At 44.4% G+C, this 22,841-nt stretch overlaps 1 protein-coding gene across 4 annotated transcripts in view; it reads left to right on the top strand.

Annotated features, from left to right (window-relative positions):
* The window catches only part of LOC141259330 (probable cation-transporting ATPase 13A4), a 1,218,891-nt gene that overhangs the window by 833,649 nt on the left and 362,401 nt on the right, over window positions 1-22,841 (top strand). For all 4 annotated transcript variants that reach the window (XM_073675148.1, XM_073675147.1, XM_073675149.1 and 1 more), the window contains exon 11: window positions 20,383-20,540. In XM_073675148.1, coding sequence (XP_073531249.1) covers window positions 20,383-20,540 — 158 coding nt within the window. The remainder of the gene's footprint in view (window positions 1-20,382; window positions 20,541-22,841) is intronic.

Genomic DNA, 22,841 nt, shown 5'->3' on the forward strand with positions numbered 1-22,841 from the left:
CTGTTTTAAACAGATATATTGGTATCTGACCAGGCAGGGAGACACTCTTACAGTTTTTTTTACAGCAAAAAATGCCAAAAGCAGGATAATACAGAGATTTGACCCGTGGAACTTCAAAACCACAGTTCTATTTCTCTGGCCTACAACCGACTCTTTTAAACAGATATATTGGTGTCTGACCAGTCAGTGAGACACTATTACTGCATTTTTTATGGCAAAAAATGCCAAAAGCAAGATAATACAGAGATTTGACCCGTGGAACTGCAAAACCACAGATATAGTTATGTAGCGTACAACAGAATCTTTCAAACAGATATATTTGTGTCTGATCAGTCAGGGAGACACTATTACAGTTTTTTTTACAGCAACAAATGCCAAAAGCAGGATAATACAGAGATTTGACCCATGGAACTGCAAAACAACAGTTCTATTTCTCTGGCCTACACCACACTCTTTTAAACAGATATATTGGTGTCTGACCAGTCACTGAGACACTATTACAGCTTTTTTTTAATGGCAAAAAATGCCAAATGCAGGATAATACAGAGATTTGACACATGGAACTGCAAAATGACAGTTCTATTTCTCTGGCCTACACCAGTATCTTTCAAACTGATATATTTGTGTCTGAACAGTCAGGGAGACACTATTACAGCGTTTTTTATGGCAAAAAATGCCAAAAGCAGGATAATACAGAGATTTGACCCGGGGAACTGCAAAGCCACAGTTCTATTTCTCTGGCCTACCCCACACTCTTTTAAACAGACATATTGACGTCTGAAAAGTCAGGGAAACACTATTACAGTTTTTTTTTAAGGCAAAAAATGCCAAAAGCAGGATAATACAGAGATTTGACCCCTGGAACTGAAAAACCACAGTTATAGCTATGTAGCATACACCAGAATCTTTCAAACAGATATATTTGTGTCTGAACAGTCAGGGAGACACTATTACAGTTTTTTTTACAGTAAAAAATGCCAAAAGCAGGATAATACAGAGATTTAACCCGTGGAACTGCAAAACCACAATTCTATTTCTCTGGCCTACACCAAACTCTTTTAAACAGATATATTGGTATCTGACCAGTCAGTGAGACACTATTACAGCTTTTTTTATTGGCAAAAAATGCCAAAAGCAGGATAATACAGAGATTTGACCAGTGGAACTGCAAAACCACAGTTCTATTTCTCTGGCCAAAAGCTGAATCTTTCAAACAGAAATATTTGCGTCTGAACAGTCAGGGAGACACTATTACAGTATTTTTTAAGGCAAAAAAAGCCAAAAGCAAGGATAATACAGAGATTTGCCCATTGGAATTGCAAAACCACAGTTCTATTTCTCTGGCCTACACCACACTCTTTTAAACAGATATATTGGTGTCTGACCAGTCAGGGAGACACTATTACAGTTTTTTTTTTACTGCAGAAGATGCAAAAAGCAGGAAAATACAGAGATGTGACCCGTAGAACTGCAAAACCACAGCTCTACTTCTCTGGCCTACACCAGACTCTTTTAATCATATATATTAGTGTCTGACCAGTCAGGGAGACATTATTACTTGGGGTCTTTTATGGCAAAAAATGCCAAAAGCAGGATAATACAGAGATTTGACCAGTGGAACTGCAAAACAACAGTTCTATTTCTCTGGCCTACACCAAACTCTTTTAAACAGATATATTGGTATCTGACCAGTCAGTGAGACACTATTACAGCTTTTTTTCTTGGCAAAAAATGCCAAAAGCAGGATAATACAGAGATTTGAACCGTGGAACTGCAAAACCACAGTTCTATTTCTCTGGCCTACACCAGAATCTTTCAAACAGAAATATTTGTGTCTGAACAGTCAGGGAGTGACTATTACAGTTTTTTTTAAGGCAAAAAATGGCAAAAGCAGGACAATACAGAGATTTGACCCGTGGAACTGCAAAACCACAGTTCTATTTCTCTGGCCTACACCAGACTCTTTTAAACAGATATATTGGTGTCTGACCATGCAGGGAGCCACTATTACAGTTTTTTTTATAGCAAAAAATGCCAAAAGCAGGATAATACAGAGATTTGACCCGTGGAACTTCAAAACCACAGTTCTATTTCTCTGGCCTACAACCGACTCTTTTAAACAGATATATTGGTGTCTGACCAGTCAGTGAGACACTATAACTGCTTTTTTTATGGCAAAAAATGCCAAAAGCAAGGTAATACAGAGATTTGACCCCTGGAACTGCAAAACCACAGATATAGTTAGGTAGCGTACAACAGAATCTTTCAAACAGATATATTTATGTCTGATCAGTCAGGGAGACACTATTACAGTTTTTTTACAGCAACAAATGCCAAAAGCAGGATAATACAGAGATTTGACCCATGGAACTGCAAAACCACAGTTATAGTTATGTAGCGTACACAAGAATCTTTCAAACAGATATATTTGTGTCTGAACAGTCAGGGAGACATTATTACAGTTGTTTTTTACAGCAAAAAATGCCAAAAGCAGGATAATACAGAGATTTGACCTGTGGAACTGCAAAACAACAGTTCTATTTCTTTGGCCTACACCACACTCTTTTAAACAGATATATTGGTGTCTGACCAGTCACTGAGACACTATTACAGCTTTTTTTAATGGCAAAAAATGCCAAATGCAGGATAATACAGAGATTTGACACATGGAACTGCAAAATGACAGTTCTATTTCTCTGGCCTACACCAGTATCTTTCAAACTGATATATTTGTGTCTGAACAGTCAGGGAGACACTATTACAGCGTTTTTTACGGCAAAAAATGCCAAAAGCAGGATAATACAGAGATTTGACTCGTGGAACTGAAAAGCCACAGTTCTATTTCTCTGGCCTACACCACACTCTTTTAAACAGATATATTGACGTCTGAAAAGTCAGGAAACACTATTACAGTCTTTTTTTAAGGCAAAAAATGCCAAAAGCAGTATAATACAGAGATTTGACCCCTGGAACTGAAAAACCACAGTTATAGTTATGTAGCGTACACCAGAATCTTTCAAACAGATATATTTGTGTCTGAACAGTCAGGGAGACACTATTACAGTTTTTTTTTTACAGCAAAAAATGCCAAAAGCAGGATAATACAGAGATTTGACCCATGGAACTGCATAACCACAGTCATAGTTATGCGGCGTACACCAGAATCTTTCAAACAGATACAGTACAGACCAAAAGTTGGGGCACACCTTCTCATTTAAAGATTTTTCTGTATTTTCATGACTTTGAAAATTGTACATTCTGACTGAAGGCATCAAAACTATGAATTAACACATGCGGAATTATATACTTACCAAAAAGTGTGGAACAACTGAAAATATGTCTTATATTCTAGGCTCTTCAAAGTAGCCACCTTTTGCTTTGATGACTGGTTTGCACACTCTTGGCATTCTCTTCATGAGCTTCAAGAGGTACTCACTGGAAATGGTTTTCACTTCATAGGTGTGCCCTGTCAGTTTTAATAAGTGGTATTTCTTGCCTTATAAATGGGGTTGGGACCATCAGTTGTGTGGTGCAGAAGTCTGGTGGATACACAGCTGATAGTCCTACTGAATAGACTGTTACAATTTGTATTATGGCAAGAAAAAAGCAGCTAAGTAAAAAAAAACGAGTGGCCATCATTACTTTAAGAAATGAAGGTCAGTCAGTCTGAAAAATTGGGCAAACTTTGAATATGTCCCCAAGTGCAGTTGCAAAAACCAGCAAGCGCTACAAAGAAACTGGCTCACATGAAGACCGCCCCAGGAAAGGAAGACCAAAAGTCACCTCTGCTTCTGAGGATAAGTTTATCCGAGTCACCAGCCTCAGAAATCGTAGGATAACAGCAGCTCAGATTAGAGACCAGGTCCATTCCACACAGAGTTCTAGCAGCAGACACATCTCTACAACAACTGTTAAGAGAAGACTTTGTGCAGCAGGCCTTCATGGTAAAATAGCTGCCAGGAAACCACTGCTAAGGACAAGCAACAAGCAGAAGAGACTTATTTGGGCTAAAGAACACAAGGAATGGACATTAGACCAGTGGAAATCTGTGCTTTCGTCTGATGAGTCCAAATTTGAGATCTTTGGTTCCAACCACCGTGTCTTTGTGCGACGCAGAAAACGTGAACGGATGGACTCTACATGCCTGGTGACACTGTTGGGGATTTATTCAAAATTGAAGGCACACCGAACCAGCATGGCTACCACAGCATCTTGCAGCGACATACTATTCCATCCAGTTTGCTTTTAGTTGGACCATCATTTATTTTTCAACAGGACAATGACCCCAAACACACCTCCAGGCTGTGTAAGGGCTATTTGACCAAGAAGGAGAATGATGGGGTGCTACGCCAGATGACCTGGCCTCCACAGTCACCAGACCTGAACCCAATCGAGATGGTTTGGGGGGTCCTGGACCGCAGAGTGAAGGCAAAAGGGCAAACAAGTGCTAAGCATCTCTGGGAACTCTTTCAAGATTCTTGGAAGACCATTTCCTGTGACTACCTCTTGAAGCTCATCAAGAGAATGCCAAGAGTGTGCAAAGCAGTCATCAAAGCAAAAGGTGGCTACTTTGAAGAACCTAGAATATAAGACATATTTTCAGTTGTTTCAAACTTTTTTGTTAAGTATATACCGTATATTCCGGCGTATAAGACGACCTGGTGTATAAGACGACCCCCCTACTTTCCTGTTAAAATATAGAGTTTAGGATATATTCACCGTATAAGACTACCCCTTTTCCAACGCATACCAAACACCGGTAAAAATTTTAAAAAAACAGATTTGAATTTAACATGGTCCTTTTTTTAATTTAAATTCTTATGACATGCAGGTATATAGCAGGAAAACTGTCACTCATAAACATATTAAAATAGGGGGGACCCCACGTCATTTTTTGGGGGGGTCCCCCATTCTAATAGCTAGTAAAGGCTAGGTATTCAGCTGGGGGCTGATATTAGTAGCCTGGGAAGCTCCGTGGGTATTACCCCCTTCCCAGACTTCAAACATCTGCCCCAGCCGTCTGCTTAACCTCCGCTAGAGACTATAATGATGGTGGATCCCACGCCAATTTTCTTTTTAAAAAATCCTTTATTTTAACACTAAATGACAATTGAGGGGTTAATAAAGATGCAGTCCCTAAATTATTATTAATTTTGTAATTAATTTTTCCCAAAAATGTTGACGTGGGCTTCGCCATATTTTTGTGTCCAGCCAGGTACAGCAGGTAGGAACGGGCTGCCCCCAACCACCAGCTGCCTATTTGTACCTGGCCGGACACAACAATATAGGGAAGCCCTTTTTTTTTTAATTATTTCATGAAATAATTAAAAAAAAAAAGACGTGGGGCTTCGCCCTATTTTTGTGTCCAGCCAGGTACAACTAGGCAGCTGGGGGCTGGAATCTGCAGCGCAGGGAGGCCCAAGCTTTCTGGCCCCCCCCTGCTGCAAATTGCAGTCCGCAGCCACCCCGGAAAATGGCGCGTTCATAGAAGCGCCATCTTCTGGCGCTGTACCCAACTCATCCAGGGCCCTGGTGCGGTGGCTCACTGGGTAATAAAGGGGTTAAGGCCAGCTTGGCTTTATCAGCTGGCCCTAAGCCCGAAATTCATGGGGTCACGCCAATATTAGACATGACCGCCATGAATTTCTAGTAAAGTAATTAAAAAAAACACAAACACCCAGAATAAAGTCCTTTAATTGAAATAAAGACACAATTTTTTAATGTTCTAAATTAAACCATACTTACCATCACGCCCATTCCAGCTGAAGCCAACGATCTCCTGCAATAAAAGTAAAATAATAAAGCAACCTCATCCTTACCTCTCCATGGTTCCCAGGACCGGTCCAGCTCTGCTACATTCACATGACAGGCTGGACCGCAGCAGAACGCTGCCGTTCAGCATGCCATGCGGCAGACACTGAGAAGCGCAGGCATGCTTGTGCTCCTCAGTGTCTGACTGTGACGGCATCCAGATGAGCCGAGATCATGTCCAATGAACTCGGCTCACCTCATGCACGTCACTGACAGCGTGGGAAAATTCTCCTGCTCCCCGCATGCGCAGTAGAAGTTTCCCACGCTGTCAGTGACGGACGTCCAGGAGGTGAGCTGAGTTCATTGTCGGCTCATCTGGATGCCGTCACAGCCAGACACTGCAGAGCGCAAGCATGCCTGCGCTTCTCAGTGTCTGCGGGATGACAGGCTGGATGGCAGCGTTCTGCTGCGGTCCAGCATGTCATGTGAATGTAGCAGAGCTGGACCGGTCCTGGGAACCATGGAGAGGTAAGGATGAGGTTGCTTTATTATTTTACTTTTATTGCAGGAGATCGTTGGCTTCAGCTGGAATGGGCGTGATGGTAAGTATGGTTTAATTTAGAACAATAAAGAATTGTGTGTTTATTTCAATTAAAGGACTTTATTCTGGGTGTTTGTGTTTTTTTTAACTTTGACTATGGGGTTAGTAATGGGGGTGTCTTATAGACGCCTCTCCATTACTAACCTGGGCTTGATGTCAGCTGGCATTATAAGCTGACATGAACCCCACCACTATTACCCCCTGCCACCGCACCAGGGCAGCGTGGAAGAGCGAGGCTAAGTGCCAGAATTGGCGCATCCTATGGATGCGCCATTTCTGGGGCGGCTGACGGCTGGTGTTTCTAGCCTGGGAGGGGGCCAATATTCATGGCTCCCTTCCTGGGCTATTAATATCAGCCCCCAGCTGTCTGCCTAGCCTTTGCTAGCTATTAAATTAGGGGGGACCCCACGTCATTTTTTTTGGGGGGTCCCCCATTTTAATAGCTAGTAAAGGCTAAGTATTCAGCTGGGGGCTGATATTAGTAGCCTGGGAAGCTCCGTGGGTATTACCCCCTTCCCAGGCTTCAAACATCTGCCCCAGCTGTCTGCTTAACCTCCGCTAGAGACTAAAATTAAGGGGAACCCCACGCCAATTTTTTTTTAAATAAATCCGTTATTTTAACACTAGAAGACAAGTACAGTAACCAACACTGTCACTGTACTTCTTATATATGTGACTGACATGTTTCTATCTATCTAATCTATGTGTGATGCTCTATTTCTTTCTGTTATAAATTGTCGGGTACAGATGCTGAATTGCCGGCCGGCTTTTTTAAAGAGACGGTGCATGAAAACACTAATATTTGTTTTAATAAATCCTTTACACTAAATGACAAGTACAGTAAGCAATACTGTCACTGTACTTCATATATATGTGACTGACATGTTTCTATCTATCTAATCTATGTGTGAAGCTCTATTCTTTCGGTTCTAAATTGTCGGGTGCCGGCTTATGCCGCTGCTGAATTGCCGGCTTTTCATATATTGTCACAGAAGCGATGCGAACTTCCCTGCTCCGGACACAGCGCACCGCTTCTGTGACAAGTGAAAACTGTCGGCACAGAAGCCCTGCGCTGTGTCTGGAGCTGGGAATACGCAGCGATGTGTCCGTTTCAGAACAGAAGCGCTGACTGTCTGGACCTACCGCCGCCGTATTTTAACTCCCTCCACCTTATATTAACTCCAACATGGCAGGGATACGGCCACGGCAGCTTATTAACACCCCCAGAGTATCCCCGCATGTCAATTTCTGAAAGTTCAAAAGCATTACCGGCGTATAAGACGACCCCAGACTAGACAGAAGATTTTTCAGTCTTCAAAAGTCGTCTTATACGCCGGAATATACGGTAATTCCACATGTGTTAATTTATAGTTTTGATGCCTTCAGTGTGAATATACAATTTTCAAAGTCATGAAAATATAGAAAAATCTTTAAATGAGAAGGTGTGTCCAAACTTTTGGTCTGTACTGTATATTTGTGTCTGAACAGTCAGGGAGACACTATTACAGGTTTTTTTTTACGGCAAATATGCGAAAAGCAGGATAATACAGAGATTTGACCCTTGGAACTGCAAAACCACAGTAGTTATAGTTAATGTATGTGGCATACACAAAAATCTTTCAAACAGATGTTTTGGTGTCTGATCAATCAGGGAGACACTATTAAACTTTTTTTTACTGCAAATATGCCAAAAGCAGAATAATCCAGAGATTTGACCCGTGGAACTGCAAAACCACAGTTCTATTTCTCTGGCCTACACCAGACTCTTTTAAACAGATATATTGGTGTCTGACCAGTCAGGGACACACTATTACAGTTTTTTTGTGACATGCAGTTGCGGCGACCAAATCCCACACCTGCGCACTTCACCTTTTATGCAAGGCTCACTTCATCCTGCTGTCTATGTTCATTGTAAAGCAGGGATCCTGTGCAGTTGTTTTGGGCGGTGTTCGAGCCGTTCGGCGAACGCGAACGATTTGAAAAAAATTCGGCTGTTCGAGGTTATGTTCGATAACTGTTCGTGCACCAAAGTCATAACTGTATTTTTTCTCAATAATGCTGAAAATTAATGTTAATACGCAGTTTGAGCGTACAGCGGGGCGGGGGGAGGGGCAGGGGATGGATCTCTGCAGGAATAATGAAGCTCTCCATTTTTTTTTCTCTTTCCCGCATTTACAGTGGGGAGGTGCAATCTGTCAGCCTATCAGCAGCGCACACATGGAGCGAAGTGCTTTTTTTCACACAAGCAAGGGCATTTGTAATTGGCAATGTATGTCACATGTTCTTGCCCTATAAGACCCAGCCATTTTTCCCGTCGCCACCATTTTCTCACTGCTGCAGCTGCGTGTTAGACGGCACCGCTGTTGCCGTGTGCGCTATACCTTGTTAATTTCAAGCCAATTTTCGCACAAATCTACAGATAGCTTGGGAGTAGGGAATAGTTGTGCTTGCAGTTCTTTTAAGGACTAGGTTACAGCATTTCCAACGACTTTTATCAGGCAGCTCTGTGCTCTTAAAAAGATAGGTTGGGAGTAAAGACTAATTGTAATTGCAGTCCTTTTCAGGACTAAGTTACATCAGTTACTATCAGTTTTTGCGAGGCAGATCTGTGCAAGTTTTTTTCACAGCATTTGGCTAAATCTAGCAAAGCTAATCCTTTTTGGCCTATTGCAGAGTGTGTTAGTCAGTGGAGTAGCCTATCTGTGTTACAAGCTACACCACCTGTGTATAGAATACCAATTTTTTTGCTGCACCTAGTGAAGTAAAACCTTTTGGGCATAGCATCATTCTATTAGTCCATCTATACTAAACTCCACCAGGTTGCAAATTGAATATAATTTTTTTCTGCATCTAGCTCTGAAAAAATATTTGGGCTTCTAGCAGTGTGAGGGACTTGTTCTATTAGTTCATCTATACTGACCTCCATCAGGTTCCAAACTGAATATAATTTTTTTCTGCATCTAGCTCTAAAAATATATTTGGGCTTCCAGCAGTGTGTGGGATTTGGTCTATTAGTCCATCTATACTGACCCCCATCAGGTTGCAAATTCAATATAATTTTTTCAGCATCTAGCTCTGAAAAAATATTTGGGCGTCTAGCAGTGTGTGGGACGTGTTCTATTAGTCCATCTATACTGACCTCCATCAGGTTGCAAATTCAATATAATTTTTTTCTGCATCTAGCTCTGAAAAAATATTTGGGCTTCTAGCAGTGTGTGGGACTTGGTATATTAGTCCATCTATACTGACCTCCATCAGGTTGCAAATTAAAAATAATTTTTATCTGCATTCAGCTCTAAAAAAATATTTGGGCTTCTAGCAGTGTGTGGGACTTGTTCTATTAGTCCATCTATACTGACCTCTATCAGGTTGCAAATTCAATATAATTTTTCTGCATCTAGCTCTGAAAAAAAAGTTGGGCTTCTAGCAGTGTGGGACTTGTTCCATTAGTCCATCTATACTGACCTCCATCAGGTTGCAAATTAAAAATAACTTTTATCTGCATCTAGCTCTAAAAAAATATTTGGGCTTCTAGCAGTGTGTGGGACTAGTTCTATTAGTCCATCTATACTGACCTCCATCCGGTTGCAAATTTAATATAATTTTTTTCTGCGTCTAGCTCTGAAAAAATATTTGGGCTTCTAGCAGTGTGTGGGACTTGTTCTATTAGTCCATCTATACTGACCCCCATCAGGTTGCAAATTCAATATAATTTTTTCAGCATCTAGCTCTGAAAAAATATTTGGGCGTCTAGCAGTGTGTGGGACGTGTTCTATTAGTCCATCTATACTGACCTCCATCAGGTTGCAAATTCAATATAATTTTTTTCTGCATCTAGCTCTGAAGAAATATTTGGGCTTCTAGCAGTGTGTGGGACTTGGTATATTAGTCCATCTATACTGACCTCCATCAGGTTGCAAATTAAAAATAACTTTTATCTGCATCTAGCTCTAAAAAAATATTTGGGCTTCTAGCAGTGTGTGGGACTAGTTCTATTAGTCCATCTATACTGACCTCCATCAGGTTGCAAATTGAATATAATTTTTTTCTGCGTCTAGCTCTGAAAAAATATTTGGGCTTCTAGCAGTGTGTGGGATTGGTTCTATTAGTCCATCTATACTGACCTCCATCAGGTTGCAAATTCAATATAATTTTTTTCTGCATCTAGCTCTGAAAAAATATTTGGGCTTCTAGCAGTGTGTGGGACTTGTTCTATTAGTCCATCTATACTGACTTCCATCAGGTTGCAAATTAAAAATAAATTTTATCTGCATCTAGCTCTGAAAAAATATTTGGGCTTCTAGCAGTGTGTGGGACTTATTCTATTAGTCCATCTATACTGACCTCCATCAGGTTGCAAATTGAATATAATTTTTATCTGCATCTAGCTCTGAAAAAATATTTCGGCTTCTAGCAGTGTGTGGGACTTGTTCTATTAGTCCATCTATACTGACCTCCATCAGGTTGCAATTTCAATATAATTTTTTTCTGCATCTAGCTCTGAAAAAATATTTGGGCTTCTAGCAGTGTGTGGGACTTGTTCTATTAGTCCATCTATGCTGACCTCCATCAGGTTGCAAATTCAATATTATTTTTATCTGCATCTAACCCAGCCAATACTGTTTGCCTAATACCACAGTTTGGCCACTCAGCTCTGCTCGGTTCCCATCCATTGTTTTTTTGTGCAAACAACTCCAGAGTTGTGAATTAGTTAACCACCAAAATGAGTGGAAAAAGGCCTGCTGAGGGTGGAAAGGGGAATAGGCGTGTTGGGAAGGGGAAAAAAGGTTGTGTCCGTGGGGTAGGTGTTAAAGCAACAGTAACATCTGCAGAAGAAAGACAATCTTCCAGCCAAACTAAAATGTCTACTTCTTTTAGCGGACAGTGTGATAAGATCCCTTTCTTACGGCCACGCCAATCGCTACAAATTCCAGATGAGGCAAAAAAACAGCAGGTGCTTCATTGGATATCAAGTGCTCCTTTAAGTGGGCTCTCTTCCACCTCAACTTCAACATCACAAATACTCCAGTCCACAGAGGTGTCAACCCAATCTCACTTGCTTCCTCACAGCTCGCAAATCTCCAGCTGCCCATCTGAGTATGGGGTAGAACAGATGGTTGAGTCTGCAGAGCTGTTTACTCATCCTGTAGCCTGTGAATCAGAGGTCGGCTCCAGAGCTTCTGTGAATCCAGACGACGAAATGATCTGCACTGATGCCCAGAATCTTTATGAGTCGGATCCAGGACCAGACGCAGAAGGTTCAGACCATAATGTAGACCCTCATTCCCAAACTGTAACTCCTGTTGGTGGAGACAATGAGGAAGATGATGATGAGACTGAAATACCTGATTGGAGCGACAACTTTAGTTTTTTGTCAGAGCAGGAACAGGTTGGCTCTGAGGACGACGGGTGTGATAACACACAGGGTGATGATGATGAGGTTGGAGATCCCACTTACTGTCAACCCACAGTCAGCCAAGAGATGAGGTCAGCAGAGGAGGTGGAGGAGGATGCTAGTGACGACGAGGTCAGGTTGCGCCTTGATGGATAGTGACGTAGTACTGGAAGCACGTCAACAACTGCTTCCTCAAACACAACTCTGCCTTTGACCACAAGTCGTGGTGGCTCTTCAGATCGCATGGGTGCTAACCCTTGCATAGCCTGGGCATTTTTTCAGATCGATAAAGATGACCCAACTCGTGTTATCTGTAACATTTGTCAGCAAAAGCTAAGTAGAGGCCAAAAAATACATAGTTTAAGTACTTCATGCATGAACCGGCACATGGACATGAAGCATAAGTTGCATTGGGAAGCTCACTGTGCTACAATGCGGCCTAGCCGGCCGGGTCAACAGTCTGCCACATCTTGTGCATCCGCGGCCTCTTCTTCCTCTGTGACTGGGGGGACAGCAGTCACACCTGTTTTGGGACGCAGACCTGCCACCTTTTTACCCGCAATAGCCAGCGTGAATGGTAGGTCATCATTTTCTTTGGAGGTGGTAACACCAGCTGGTGTTGAGCGCTATCCGACATCGATAGCACCACCTTTGGATCAAGGCAGCCTAACATGTCTGCCTGCATCTTCCTCATAGACCGGCAGTTTGCCGGGGACACCCTTATCATCCCCATCTAAGCACAACAGCCAGCCCTCGGTCCCTCAGATGTGGACAAGTAAAAGACCATTTCCTCCTAGCCATGAGAAAGCTAAGAGGTTGAATTTCACCATCTGCAAGCTCTTGGCTACAGAAATGCTGTCTTTCCACCTGGTGGACACAGAGGATTTTCGAGACCTTATGTCCGTCACAGTGCCCCAGTACCGGTAGCCCAGTCGGCACTACTTCTCAAAGAAATGTGTGCCTGCGCTCCACCAGCATGTCGCACACAACATCACCGCTTCTGTGAGAAACTCTGTGTGTGACAGGGTGCATTTCACCACAGACACTTGGACGAGTAGGCATGGACAGCGGCATTACATGTCGCTGACTGGGCACTGGGTAACTATGGTGACAGCAGGACAAGGGGCTGCTGTCCAAGTCTTGCCGTCCCCGCGAGTTGTGCGTCAATCCTCTTTATCTCAAAGTTCCTCCACTGTTTCTGCCTCCTCAACCTCCTCTCGGTCCTCCACCTGCACCCAAAGCCTGTCTGGTCATGCCACAAGTTTTCTAACTGCGCAGATGGGATCCTGCACACCTCCTTACTATGCTGGCAGTAGGGCTCAATGTCATCAGGCGGTTTTTACTTTGAAATGTCTGGGAAATGTGAGTCACACAGCTGAGGAGTTGTGGTCAGCTCTGGAGAACCAATTTCATGAATGGTTGTCTCCACTGGACCTGAAACCAGGGAAGGCCGTGTGCGACAATGCTGCAAACCTGGGTGCGGCCCTTCACCGGGGCAATGTCACACACGTGCCTTGTATGGCTCACGTGTTGAACCTGGTTGTCCAGCAATTTTTAGCCCACTATCCCGGACTAGATGGCCTTCTGCAGAGGGCACGGTCGCTGTGTGCTCACTTCCGCCGTTCGCATCCTGCAGATCAGCAACTTACATCTCTACAGAAGTCGTTGGGCCTGCCACTTCACCGGCTAAAATGCGATGTGCCTACCCGGTGGAATTCAACTCTGCACATGTTGCAGCACCGACAAGCCCTGGTGCAATACGTTATGACATATAGCCTGGGCTAACAAGATCCAGAGGTGGGGCAAATCACGCTGGAGGAGTGGTCTCAGATCAGGGACCTATGCACCCTTCTGCACAGTTTTGAAATGGCGACGAAGATGTTTAGTGCTAACGATGCCATTATCAGCATGACTATTCCGGTGACTTACATGCTGGAGCACATGTTAAACAGAATTCGGAGTCAGGTGGTGGCACAAGAGGAGGTGGAGGAAGTAGAGGAGGAGGAGTTGTATGCGGAATGGCTAACATCTGCAATGTCCAGACGGTCGGCAGCACCAAGGTGGCAGGCATGTGAAGGTGGGGGAGATGGTTTTACCAGGGCGCATGGTAGCAGCCAAACTAGTGAGGAAGGTGCAGGAGCCCAGGAAGAAGTGGAGGAAAAACTGATGGAAGACTCAGCAGATGAGGGAGACCTTGATCACATTTTTGTTGTCCGAGGTTGGGGGGAGAGGACAGAGGAAGGAAGCATGATTGTTACCTCGCCACCAACACAACAGAGACTTGGTGCTCCTGGATGCGCAAGACACATGAGTGCCTTCTTGCTGCACTACCTGCAACATGACCCTCGAATTGTGAGAATTAGAAATAATCCTGACTACTGGGTTGCCACACTGTTAGATCCCCGGTACAAAAGTAAATTTGCAGAAATTATTCCTGCCATAGAAAGGGATGCACGCATGCAGGTGTATCAGCAGAGACTGTTGCAGAATCTTACATGTGCTTTTCCACAAAACACCAGTGGTGCACGTAGTGAATCTGACAGTTCCAACTTGCCAACCGTTAGACCGTCGAGTGTTCAGCACTCAAACCGTAACAGAAACACAGTATCTGCTGGTAACATCAATTTTGCGGAATCATTTCTCCACTTTTTTAGCCCATCCTTTGCAAGGCCACAGGAGACAAGAAGTCTGACACATAATCAACGCCTAGAGACGATGGTACAGGAGTATCTCCAAGTAAACATTGAAGCCATGACTGTGTCACTGGACCCTTGCTCTTTTTGGGCTTCCAATCTGGATAAATGACCGGAGCTCGCCACTTACGCCTTGGAGATCTTGTAATGCCACGCAGCCTGCGTTCTGTCTGAACGTGTGTGCAGCGCTGATGGTGGTGTGCTGACAGATAAGCGCACGCGGCTCTCCACTGATAATGTAGACAGACTCACGTTCATAAAGATGAACAAATCATGGATCCGAAATTACTTTTCTACCCCTGTGTCATCCTGGGGAGAGTAAAAGCTTGATGATTGGTTAAAATCACCTCATCAACCGTTTTAAGCTTTCAAATTACTAATCATGTTTATCTGTATCTTGGCTGGAAAATTATTTGGGCTTTGTAGCAGTGTGCAGTAACGATTCTATTAGGCCATCTATACTAAGCTCCACCAGATTTAAAATTACTAATCATGTTTATCTGTATCTTGGCTGGAAAATAATTTGGGCTTTGTAGCAGTGTGCAGTACTGATTCTATTAGGCCATCTATACTAAACTCCACCAGATTTAAAATTACTAATCATGTTTATCTGTATCTTGGCTGGAAAATATTTTGGGCTTTGTAACAGTGTGCAGTACTAATTCTATTAGGCCATCTATACTAAGGTCCACCAGATTTAAAATTACTAATCATGTTTATCTGTATCTTGGCTGGAAAATAATTTGGGCTTTGTAGCAGTGTGCAGTACTGATTCTATTAGGCCATCTATACTAAGCTCCACCAGATTTAAAATTAATAATTTTTAGCTGCATCTAGCCCGGAAAATAATTTTAGGGCTCCTAGATGTGCAAGACACATGAGTGCCTTCTTGCTGCACTACCTGCAATATGAATTCGAAGTAATCCTGACTACTGGGTTGCCACACTCTTAGATCCCCCACACTCTTCGATCAACCTTTTCATTTTAATGAAGAACAAAAAAATGGTCATTTTTGAAATTATAAGCATTAGCAGGTTATTAGAAACTGAAATCAAACAGTTTTCAACTCAAAACTTTATTCTAGGTGATGTTACATTTGCACATAGGATCCCTTGTTCTAAAGGAGCTTCTGAACTCTCTCGTCCATTGAATTTGTCTGGTTTTGGATGGTTTCTGCTTTAATTGTTTTGCATGAGGACAGAATACCCTCCCAGAGCTGTTGCTTAAATGTGAACTGCCTCCTGCCATCATAGACACTCCTTTTGATGATGCTCCAGAGGTTCTGAATGGGGTTGAGGTCAGGGGAGCATGGGGGTCACACCATAAGTTTGTCCCCTTTTATGCCCATATCAGCCAGAGATGCAGATGTGTTATGTGCAGCATGAGACGGTGCATTATCATGCATGAAAATTATCTTGCTGTGGAATACACGGTTCTTCTTCTTGAACCATGGCAGGAAGTGCTGTTTGAGAAACTCCACATACATTATGGAGTTCATCTTTACCCCTTCATGGATCCTAAAGGGGCCGACAATCTCTCTCCCCATGATTCCAGCCCAAAACATTACTCCACCTCCTCCTTGGTGGCGCTGTAGCCGTGTTTGTGTGGGGTGTCCATCAACCAGCCATCCTCCACTCCATCCATCTGGACCATCGAGCGTTGCACGGCACTCATCCGTGAACAAAACAGTTTTGCAGTCAGTCTTCATGTATTGTTTGGCCCACTGGAGCCGTTTCTGCTTGTGTGCAGTGGATAGAGGAGGTCGACAGGATAGCTTACGCACAGTTGCAAACCTCTGAAGGACCCTTCATCTTGTTGTTCGGGGGACGTTGGAGGCACCAGCAGCTTCAAAAACTTGTCTGCTGCTATGACAAGGCTTTTTTGCCGCTGCTCTTTTAACCTGACGTAATTGCCTGTAGGAAAGAGTCCTCAATTTGCCCTTATCAGCACGCACACGTGTGTACTGTGAATCAGCTGCATACTTCTTGATTGTGCGATGATCAGGATGAAGTGTCTTGGCAATGTTGATTGTAGTCATGCCTTGACCTAAACACTCCACAATTTGTTGCTTCTCAGCAGCTGACACATCCTTTTTCTTTCCCATTTTGGCAGAAAATATAGGCTGCCTAATAATGTGGGACAGCCTTCTTAAGTAGTCTTGTCTTTCATTGGACACACCTGCCAAACTAATTAGCACAGGTGTCTGCAATTGTTTACAGTGATATAAAGAGCCCTTACACACATCACCATCAATGAGTTTAACTGACAAACAAAAACAATTCTTACCTTATCACTCATAAACACTTAATAATAATAATTATTAATAATAATAATCTGAAACACAGTGTACATGTGCTTTTCCACAAAACACTAGTGGTTCACGTAGTGAATCTTACAGTTCTAACTTGCCAACCGTGGTCTGTATGGAGTTGTTCAATAAAGGGCCCAAAATTAAGATAACATAGACGGGAGAGGTCTGTATGAATAGGAATTCCTAAGTATTTGATACCCTGTGAGGGCCAGGCAAAGGGAAAGTTGGACTGGATGGAATCCTGTATGGATTTGGGGAGGGAGACATTGAGGGCCTCAGACTTCGCTGCATTGATTTTAAAATTTGACCATGTAACAAAGTGATCTATTTCAGCCATAACAGCAGGGATGGATATATGTGATTGAGTGATATATCCTAGGACATCATCAGCAAATGCACAGCACTTGCACTCGGTGCCTCCCACCTCAATCCACCTAATATTGGGGTTATGGCGAATTGATGAGAGCAGGTGCTCCGTCACTAGGATGTATAAGAGAGGGGACAGAGGACATCCCTGTCTTGTCCCATTGGTGATTATGAAAGGTGATGAAAATGTTCTGATGCGCCCCCTGGGCCTTGGGACACCGGGAGCTGGACCCTTTTTGGTGGATGCTGGTGGTTGTAGTCTCCGTGGCGGTGACCCGGTTCCATGGCTCAGGGCGGTCAAACCAGTGGCGGAACTATTTATGTGGTTTTGATGTTTAAATGTCCGACTACGCCACCCGTGGATTGCGGTCAGAGTGAACCGCCGCTGCAGGGCAGACCGCTGAGGCTGGTGTTTTGGGAGCAGCAGAGTGTAGTATAACTCCCCACGGGAGGAGTATAGCCTCAGGGCAGTGTATGCGGAGGATGGGGGTGATGGTGCAGGGCAGCAGCAGTAACGACACGGAGTCAGTGATGCAGTCCAGGGCCTTTACTCACAGTTCTTATTATCCAGACCACTTCTGCAGGTAACGGCTGCCCATGTCGTACTGTGCTCACCAGGTGAGGGGCTCAGACAACTCCCAGATAACTTTGGAGCGCTTCACAGGACCCCGTTTGTGTGTCCTTTGTCTGGCCTTTCTTACCAACACTTCTGTCCGGCTGCCTCGGGCCTCCTCTTGGTAAACTTGGCGCCAGTTTCCCTGAACCTATGTGGTGCCTTCCTAGCGGGTGTAGCGAGGGGCTGCGCCACAAAAAATGTCACAGCGTCCGGGTTCTAGCTGAGGGTCGTTTCCCGCCTCCACTAGTTTCGGGACCGGTCTCCCCCTTTGGCCTGACCCCTCCACGCAGGTGGATTCGGGCGTGCGGTGGCGACTCGCCCGTCCGCACCCCTGGGATCCCTTCGTTTCTTGTTCCTGGAGCCTTCTCCGCTCCTCTTCCTTCCTTCTCCCTCTTCCAGGCCTGGGCCTCTGTTACTAGGCCCCCCTCCGGAGCAGAGCTCGTGCAGAGCCCCTGCTCCCTGTCACTTCTGCTCAGACTTCTCTACACTGAACTAAGATGGTGCCCACCTTTTATACTCCCTTCTCAATGCACCCAGGAACTGCTTCCTCCCTGCTCCTGCACTACAGGGTTCCCCTTCCTCAGTGTTCCCTCCCTCCACTCCAGCCAGGGACAGGGACTGTCGAGCCCATCACAGGGGCATATTGGTCGCCCTGCCCCACGGCAATATGGTGTAATGCATGCAGGTGTCGGGGTCCTGATCCACAATCCATCCTTACCTGAGAGTGAGAGATCACACCTCTGGGTGAGGTGCAATACCTCTGTAGCAACCGAGCCCTCGGGGTGCTACAGTTCCATTTATCTTCAGCCTAGGTGACGTATTGCGATACAGGGCCGTGATTTTGGCTATAAAAGGGTCCCCTAGACCCCTACCCCAAGCTTTTTAAGAGAATAATATATGGTGTGCCAGGAGACTCTATGGAATGCTTTCTCAGCATCCAATGAGAGTATCTAATTACAAATTTTTAACTGCATCTAGCCCAGGAAATACTTTGTGGCTAGTAGCAGTGTTTGCTAGTCAGTGGATTATCCCAGCTGTTAAGCAAGCTACACCACCTGTAGTTTGGACACTTAATTTTTTCAAAGGAAATGCTTCGGGACCCCGGGATACTCAGTGAAGAGCATCGGGAGGCACCCCAAGGCATAGGGGCTGGGACTGGCGGTAGGACGCCTTGCGGTGGACAGCCGAGCTCGATCCTTATAAAAGCTTTTTAACTGCAACAGCTTTAGTGGATGCTACTGGAGCTGGAATTACGCATCTGCTGGAATGGGACTTGCCCTCCAATAAATCCTTGTAAAAGGATTTAAAGGGTATTCATTCAAATTAGAGAGACAATTTCAATTAAAAAGCTTAGACCTGCCTCCACCACAGGGGGGCTCGCTCGACCCACCAGCAGACAGGCACCAGTATTGGGAGAGGGGGGCTGGCCGTCAGGGTCCACCGCGGCTCTGGCACAAACCCGGCGACACGGAGGTGGCACGGGCAGAAACGGACTGGCCGTGTCGGCTTCTCACTTTTTGGATTTTAAAAGGGCATGACATGCCTATATCTGTGTCTCCCACTCCTTTTACTCCTCCACCTCTTTTCTTTTTGCATGACTATATGTACTTGTCACTTTTCCATGTGTTAGTTAGGTCTTCTGAGCAGTTTGTCAGCTTTTGGACACCTTTGAAGGTGTTTTCTATGTGTTTCTATGTGTTTTTGTTTGAGTGCCATTGGTTTTAACGGTGTTCAAGAGTGTTCGACGAACTGAATCGAATTCGAACACTACGGGGGAGGCTCAACACTAACTGTGACATGCGGTAGAGGGAGGAAACATTGCAAATAACACAGTAGGTGGGGATTTCTTGCAGGCTTGCATTTCTGTCACCTATATGCCTATATTAGAGATCAGATAAGTGCCAGGGGGTGACAGATTCCCTTTAAGGTTGTGTTTATGAGCTTGAAAGTGGTTCAGTACAGTCCTAGGAGATTGTCAAGTTGGTACCCCTCATTTAATGAAAGAAAAACCCACAATGGTCACAGAAAAATTAACAGAATTTTAATATATTATTATTTTTGTCAGATTCAAGTTATTTCTGTGACCATTGTAGGTTTTTCTTTCATTAAACGAGAGGTATCAACAATTTTGACCACTTGGGTACATGTCTTTTCCGGGCAATAAGTAGATTTACAAGATTATAATTCACAAACAGATTCACTGCAAATCTTATTGTGTTGAAAATTCTATGAAGCTGGTGAATTTGAATTTCTAAACATCTGATCATCTCTAAAAAATAAATACATTAACTGAAATCTTTTTCTCTTCATAATTCAATTTAGAAAACATGATAATTTAAGAAAAACTATGACATATCTTATACTTAAATTTAAAATAGTACATTTTATTTTGTGTGCTTCCTGTACTTTCTTGTCATAATTTGAAGTTTCATCTCTTATTTTTATTTTCTCTTACAAAAATCTATTGAGCTATTTAGCGCAAGATTTGAGTTTACTTTTGATACTTTACTAAGTATATTGTTGTCATAAAGTAATATGTTAATTCTGTATTTGTGCAAATTTTCAATAAATACACAGTTATAAAGAAAATAATAGGTTAATTGGACTTTGATATGTAAAGATTTTTTATATTATTTTTGTATTGTTTAGGGTTCAATACTGCAAAGGGAGATTTAGTAAGATCCATTCTATATAACACACCATCGAGTGTTAAACTGCACAGAGAGGCCCTTAGATTTCTCGTGGTACTTGTGGTTATTGCTTTAATTGGCGTTTTCTACTCTGCAGCTGTATACAAGAAGAATGGGGTAAGTTAATAATATATATCATAAGAACACTGTGACAGTATTTAGTCCTTATTGGTGCTGTTTAAATTTGTTAATATCCATACTAGCTATTGAACCTGTTCTACCCCCGGGTGGCGAGCATTTTTATTGCTATGCTGGTATGTGCTGGCGCCCTCCTGGTATTTGTCCTGCCCCATCCTGTCCTCACCCCGAATTCTGGTATGCATGGCACCCCTCACCCCCAATGCTGGTATGCATGGTACCCCTCTCATCCCCAATCCTGGTATGTGTGGTACCCCATCCCTCATCCCTATCCTTGTATGTATGCTATCCCTCATCCTGGTATGCATGGGCCCCTAACCCACATCCTGGTATGCATGGCACCCCTCATCCCCATCCTGGTATGCATGGCACTCCTCATCCCTATGCTAGTATGCAGGGGCCCCTCATCCCCAATCCTGGTATACATGGTACCCCTCATCCTCAATCCTGGTATACATGGTACACCTCATCCCTATCCTGGAATGTATGGTACCCCTTATCCTGGTATGCATGGTACCCCGCATTCCTATCTTAGTATGTATGGTACCCCTCATCCCTATTCTCGTATGCATGGCACCCCTCACCCCCCCAATCCTGGTATGCATGGTCCCCTCACCCCCCTAATCCTGGTATACATGGTCCCCTCACCCCCCCAATCCTGGTATGCATGGTCCCCTCATCCCCAATCCTGGTATGCATGGTCCCCTCACCCCCCAACCCTTGCATGCATGGTCCCCTCACCCCCAATCCTGGTATGCATTGTCCCCTCAACCCCCAATAATGGCATGTGTGGTACCCCTCATCCTGGTATGCATGGTCCCCTCATCCCCAATCCTGGTATGCATGGTCCCCTCACCCCCCAACCCTTGTATGCATGGTCCCCTCACCCCCAATCCTGGTATGCATTGTCCCCTCAACCCCCAATAATGGCATGTGTGGTACCCCTCATCCTGGTATGCATGGTCCCCTCACCCCCCAATCCTGGTATGTGTGGTACCCCTCACCCCCCAATCCTGGTATGCATGGTCCCCTCACCCCCCAATCCTGGTATGCATGGTCCCCTCATCCCCCAATCCTGGTATACATGGTCCCCTCACCCCCCAATCCTGGTATGCATGGTCCCTTCACCCCCCATTCCTGGTATGCATGGTCCCTTCACCCCCCAATAATGGTATGTGTGGTACCCCTCATCCTGGTATGCATGGGTCCCCTCACCCCCCAATAATGGGATATGTGGTACCCCTCATCCTGGTATGCATGGTCCCATCACTCCCCCAATCCTGGTATGCATGGTCCCCTAACCCCCCCAAACCTGGTATGTGTGGTACCCCTCATCCTGGTATGCATGATCCCCTCACCCCACAACCCTGGTATGCATGGTCCCCTCACCCCAAAATACTGGTATGTGTGTCCCCCTCACCCCCAATCCTGGTATGTGTGGCCCCCTCATCCCTTTCACACTGTACACACATACAAAAAAATAAACAGTTATACTCACCTTTCTACTCTGTGCTCCAGCGCTGCTGCGTCCTGTTCTGCCGGAGGCCGAGGGAGGAGTGCGGCGCCGGAGCACCGCGCTGTCTGGCGCCATTTTGCTAAAGACACACTGCAAATGTGTCTTCAGTAAAATGGCGCCGGATAGCGCTATGCGCATGTGCCGATCCAACACCTCACTCCTGCCCCGGTCAGGTAAGTATGTAAGTATGGCGCCGGAGATCGCAGTATGCGTTTAGTGTCTAGGCATACCGCGATCTCCGGCGCCATACACACTCCTCTAACCTGTAACGGATGGATGGGTGATTCTGTCTGGAGCTAGACTGTGTGTCGCACATGCGCAGTCTATCGAGGCTTCAGACAGAGACACGCTTGCAGCGTTATTATATAGATACTTGTAGTTATGTAGGTGGTGAGTCGTTCTAATCCATTTGTGAGTTTGCATGAACAAAAGATGAAGACTCAGTCAAAATGCAAATCATGTGGGCTTCCCCATAATGCCCTGCAGCAATCAGATCACTTTGTCAAGCCCAACAAATCGGGGGGAGGGGATGGGGCAAGGTTATCATAGACAGTATAACAGTGTAAAAGACAAAGGCCGGAACACCATTTTATGCTATTGCTATTGCTTTGCTATTGCAAAGTGCTAAGCTCTTGATTCTCCCAAGTTAAGGGATTTTTTTTACCCACATATCTGAAAATGCCATGGCTTTTCTTCTGTGTGCACTGCCTGTGTACAAACAACACCAAAGCATGCATCTGCCCCCAAAAAGAGATACTTATATT

Source organism: Phyllobates terribilis, unplaced genomic scaffold (genome assembly GCF_046119375.1).
Source record: "Phyllobates terribilis strain yellow unplaced genomic scaffold, ASM4611937v1 Scaffold_3__8_contigs__length_932513732, whole genome shotgun sequence".
Classification (NCBI taxonomy): Eukaryota; Metazoa; Chordata; class Amphibia; order Anura; family Dendrobatidae; genus Phyllobates; species Phyllobates terribilis.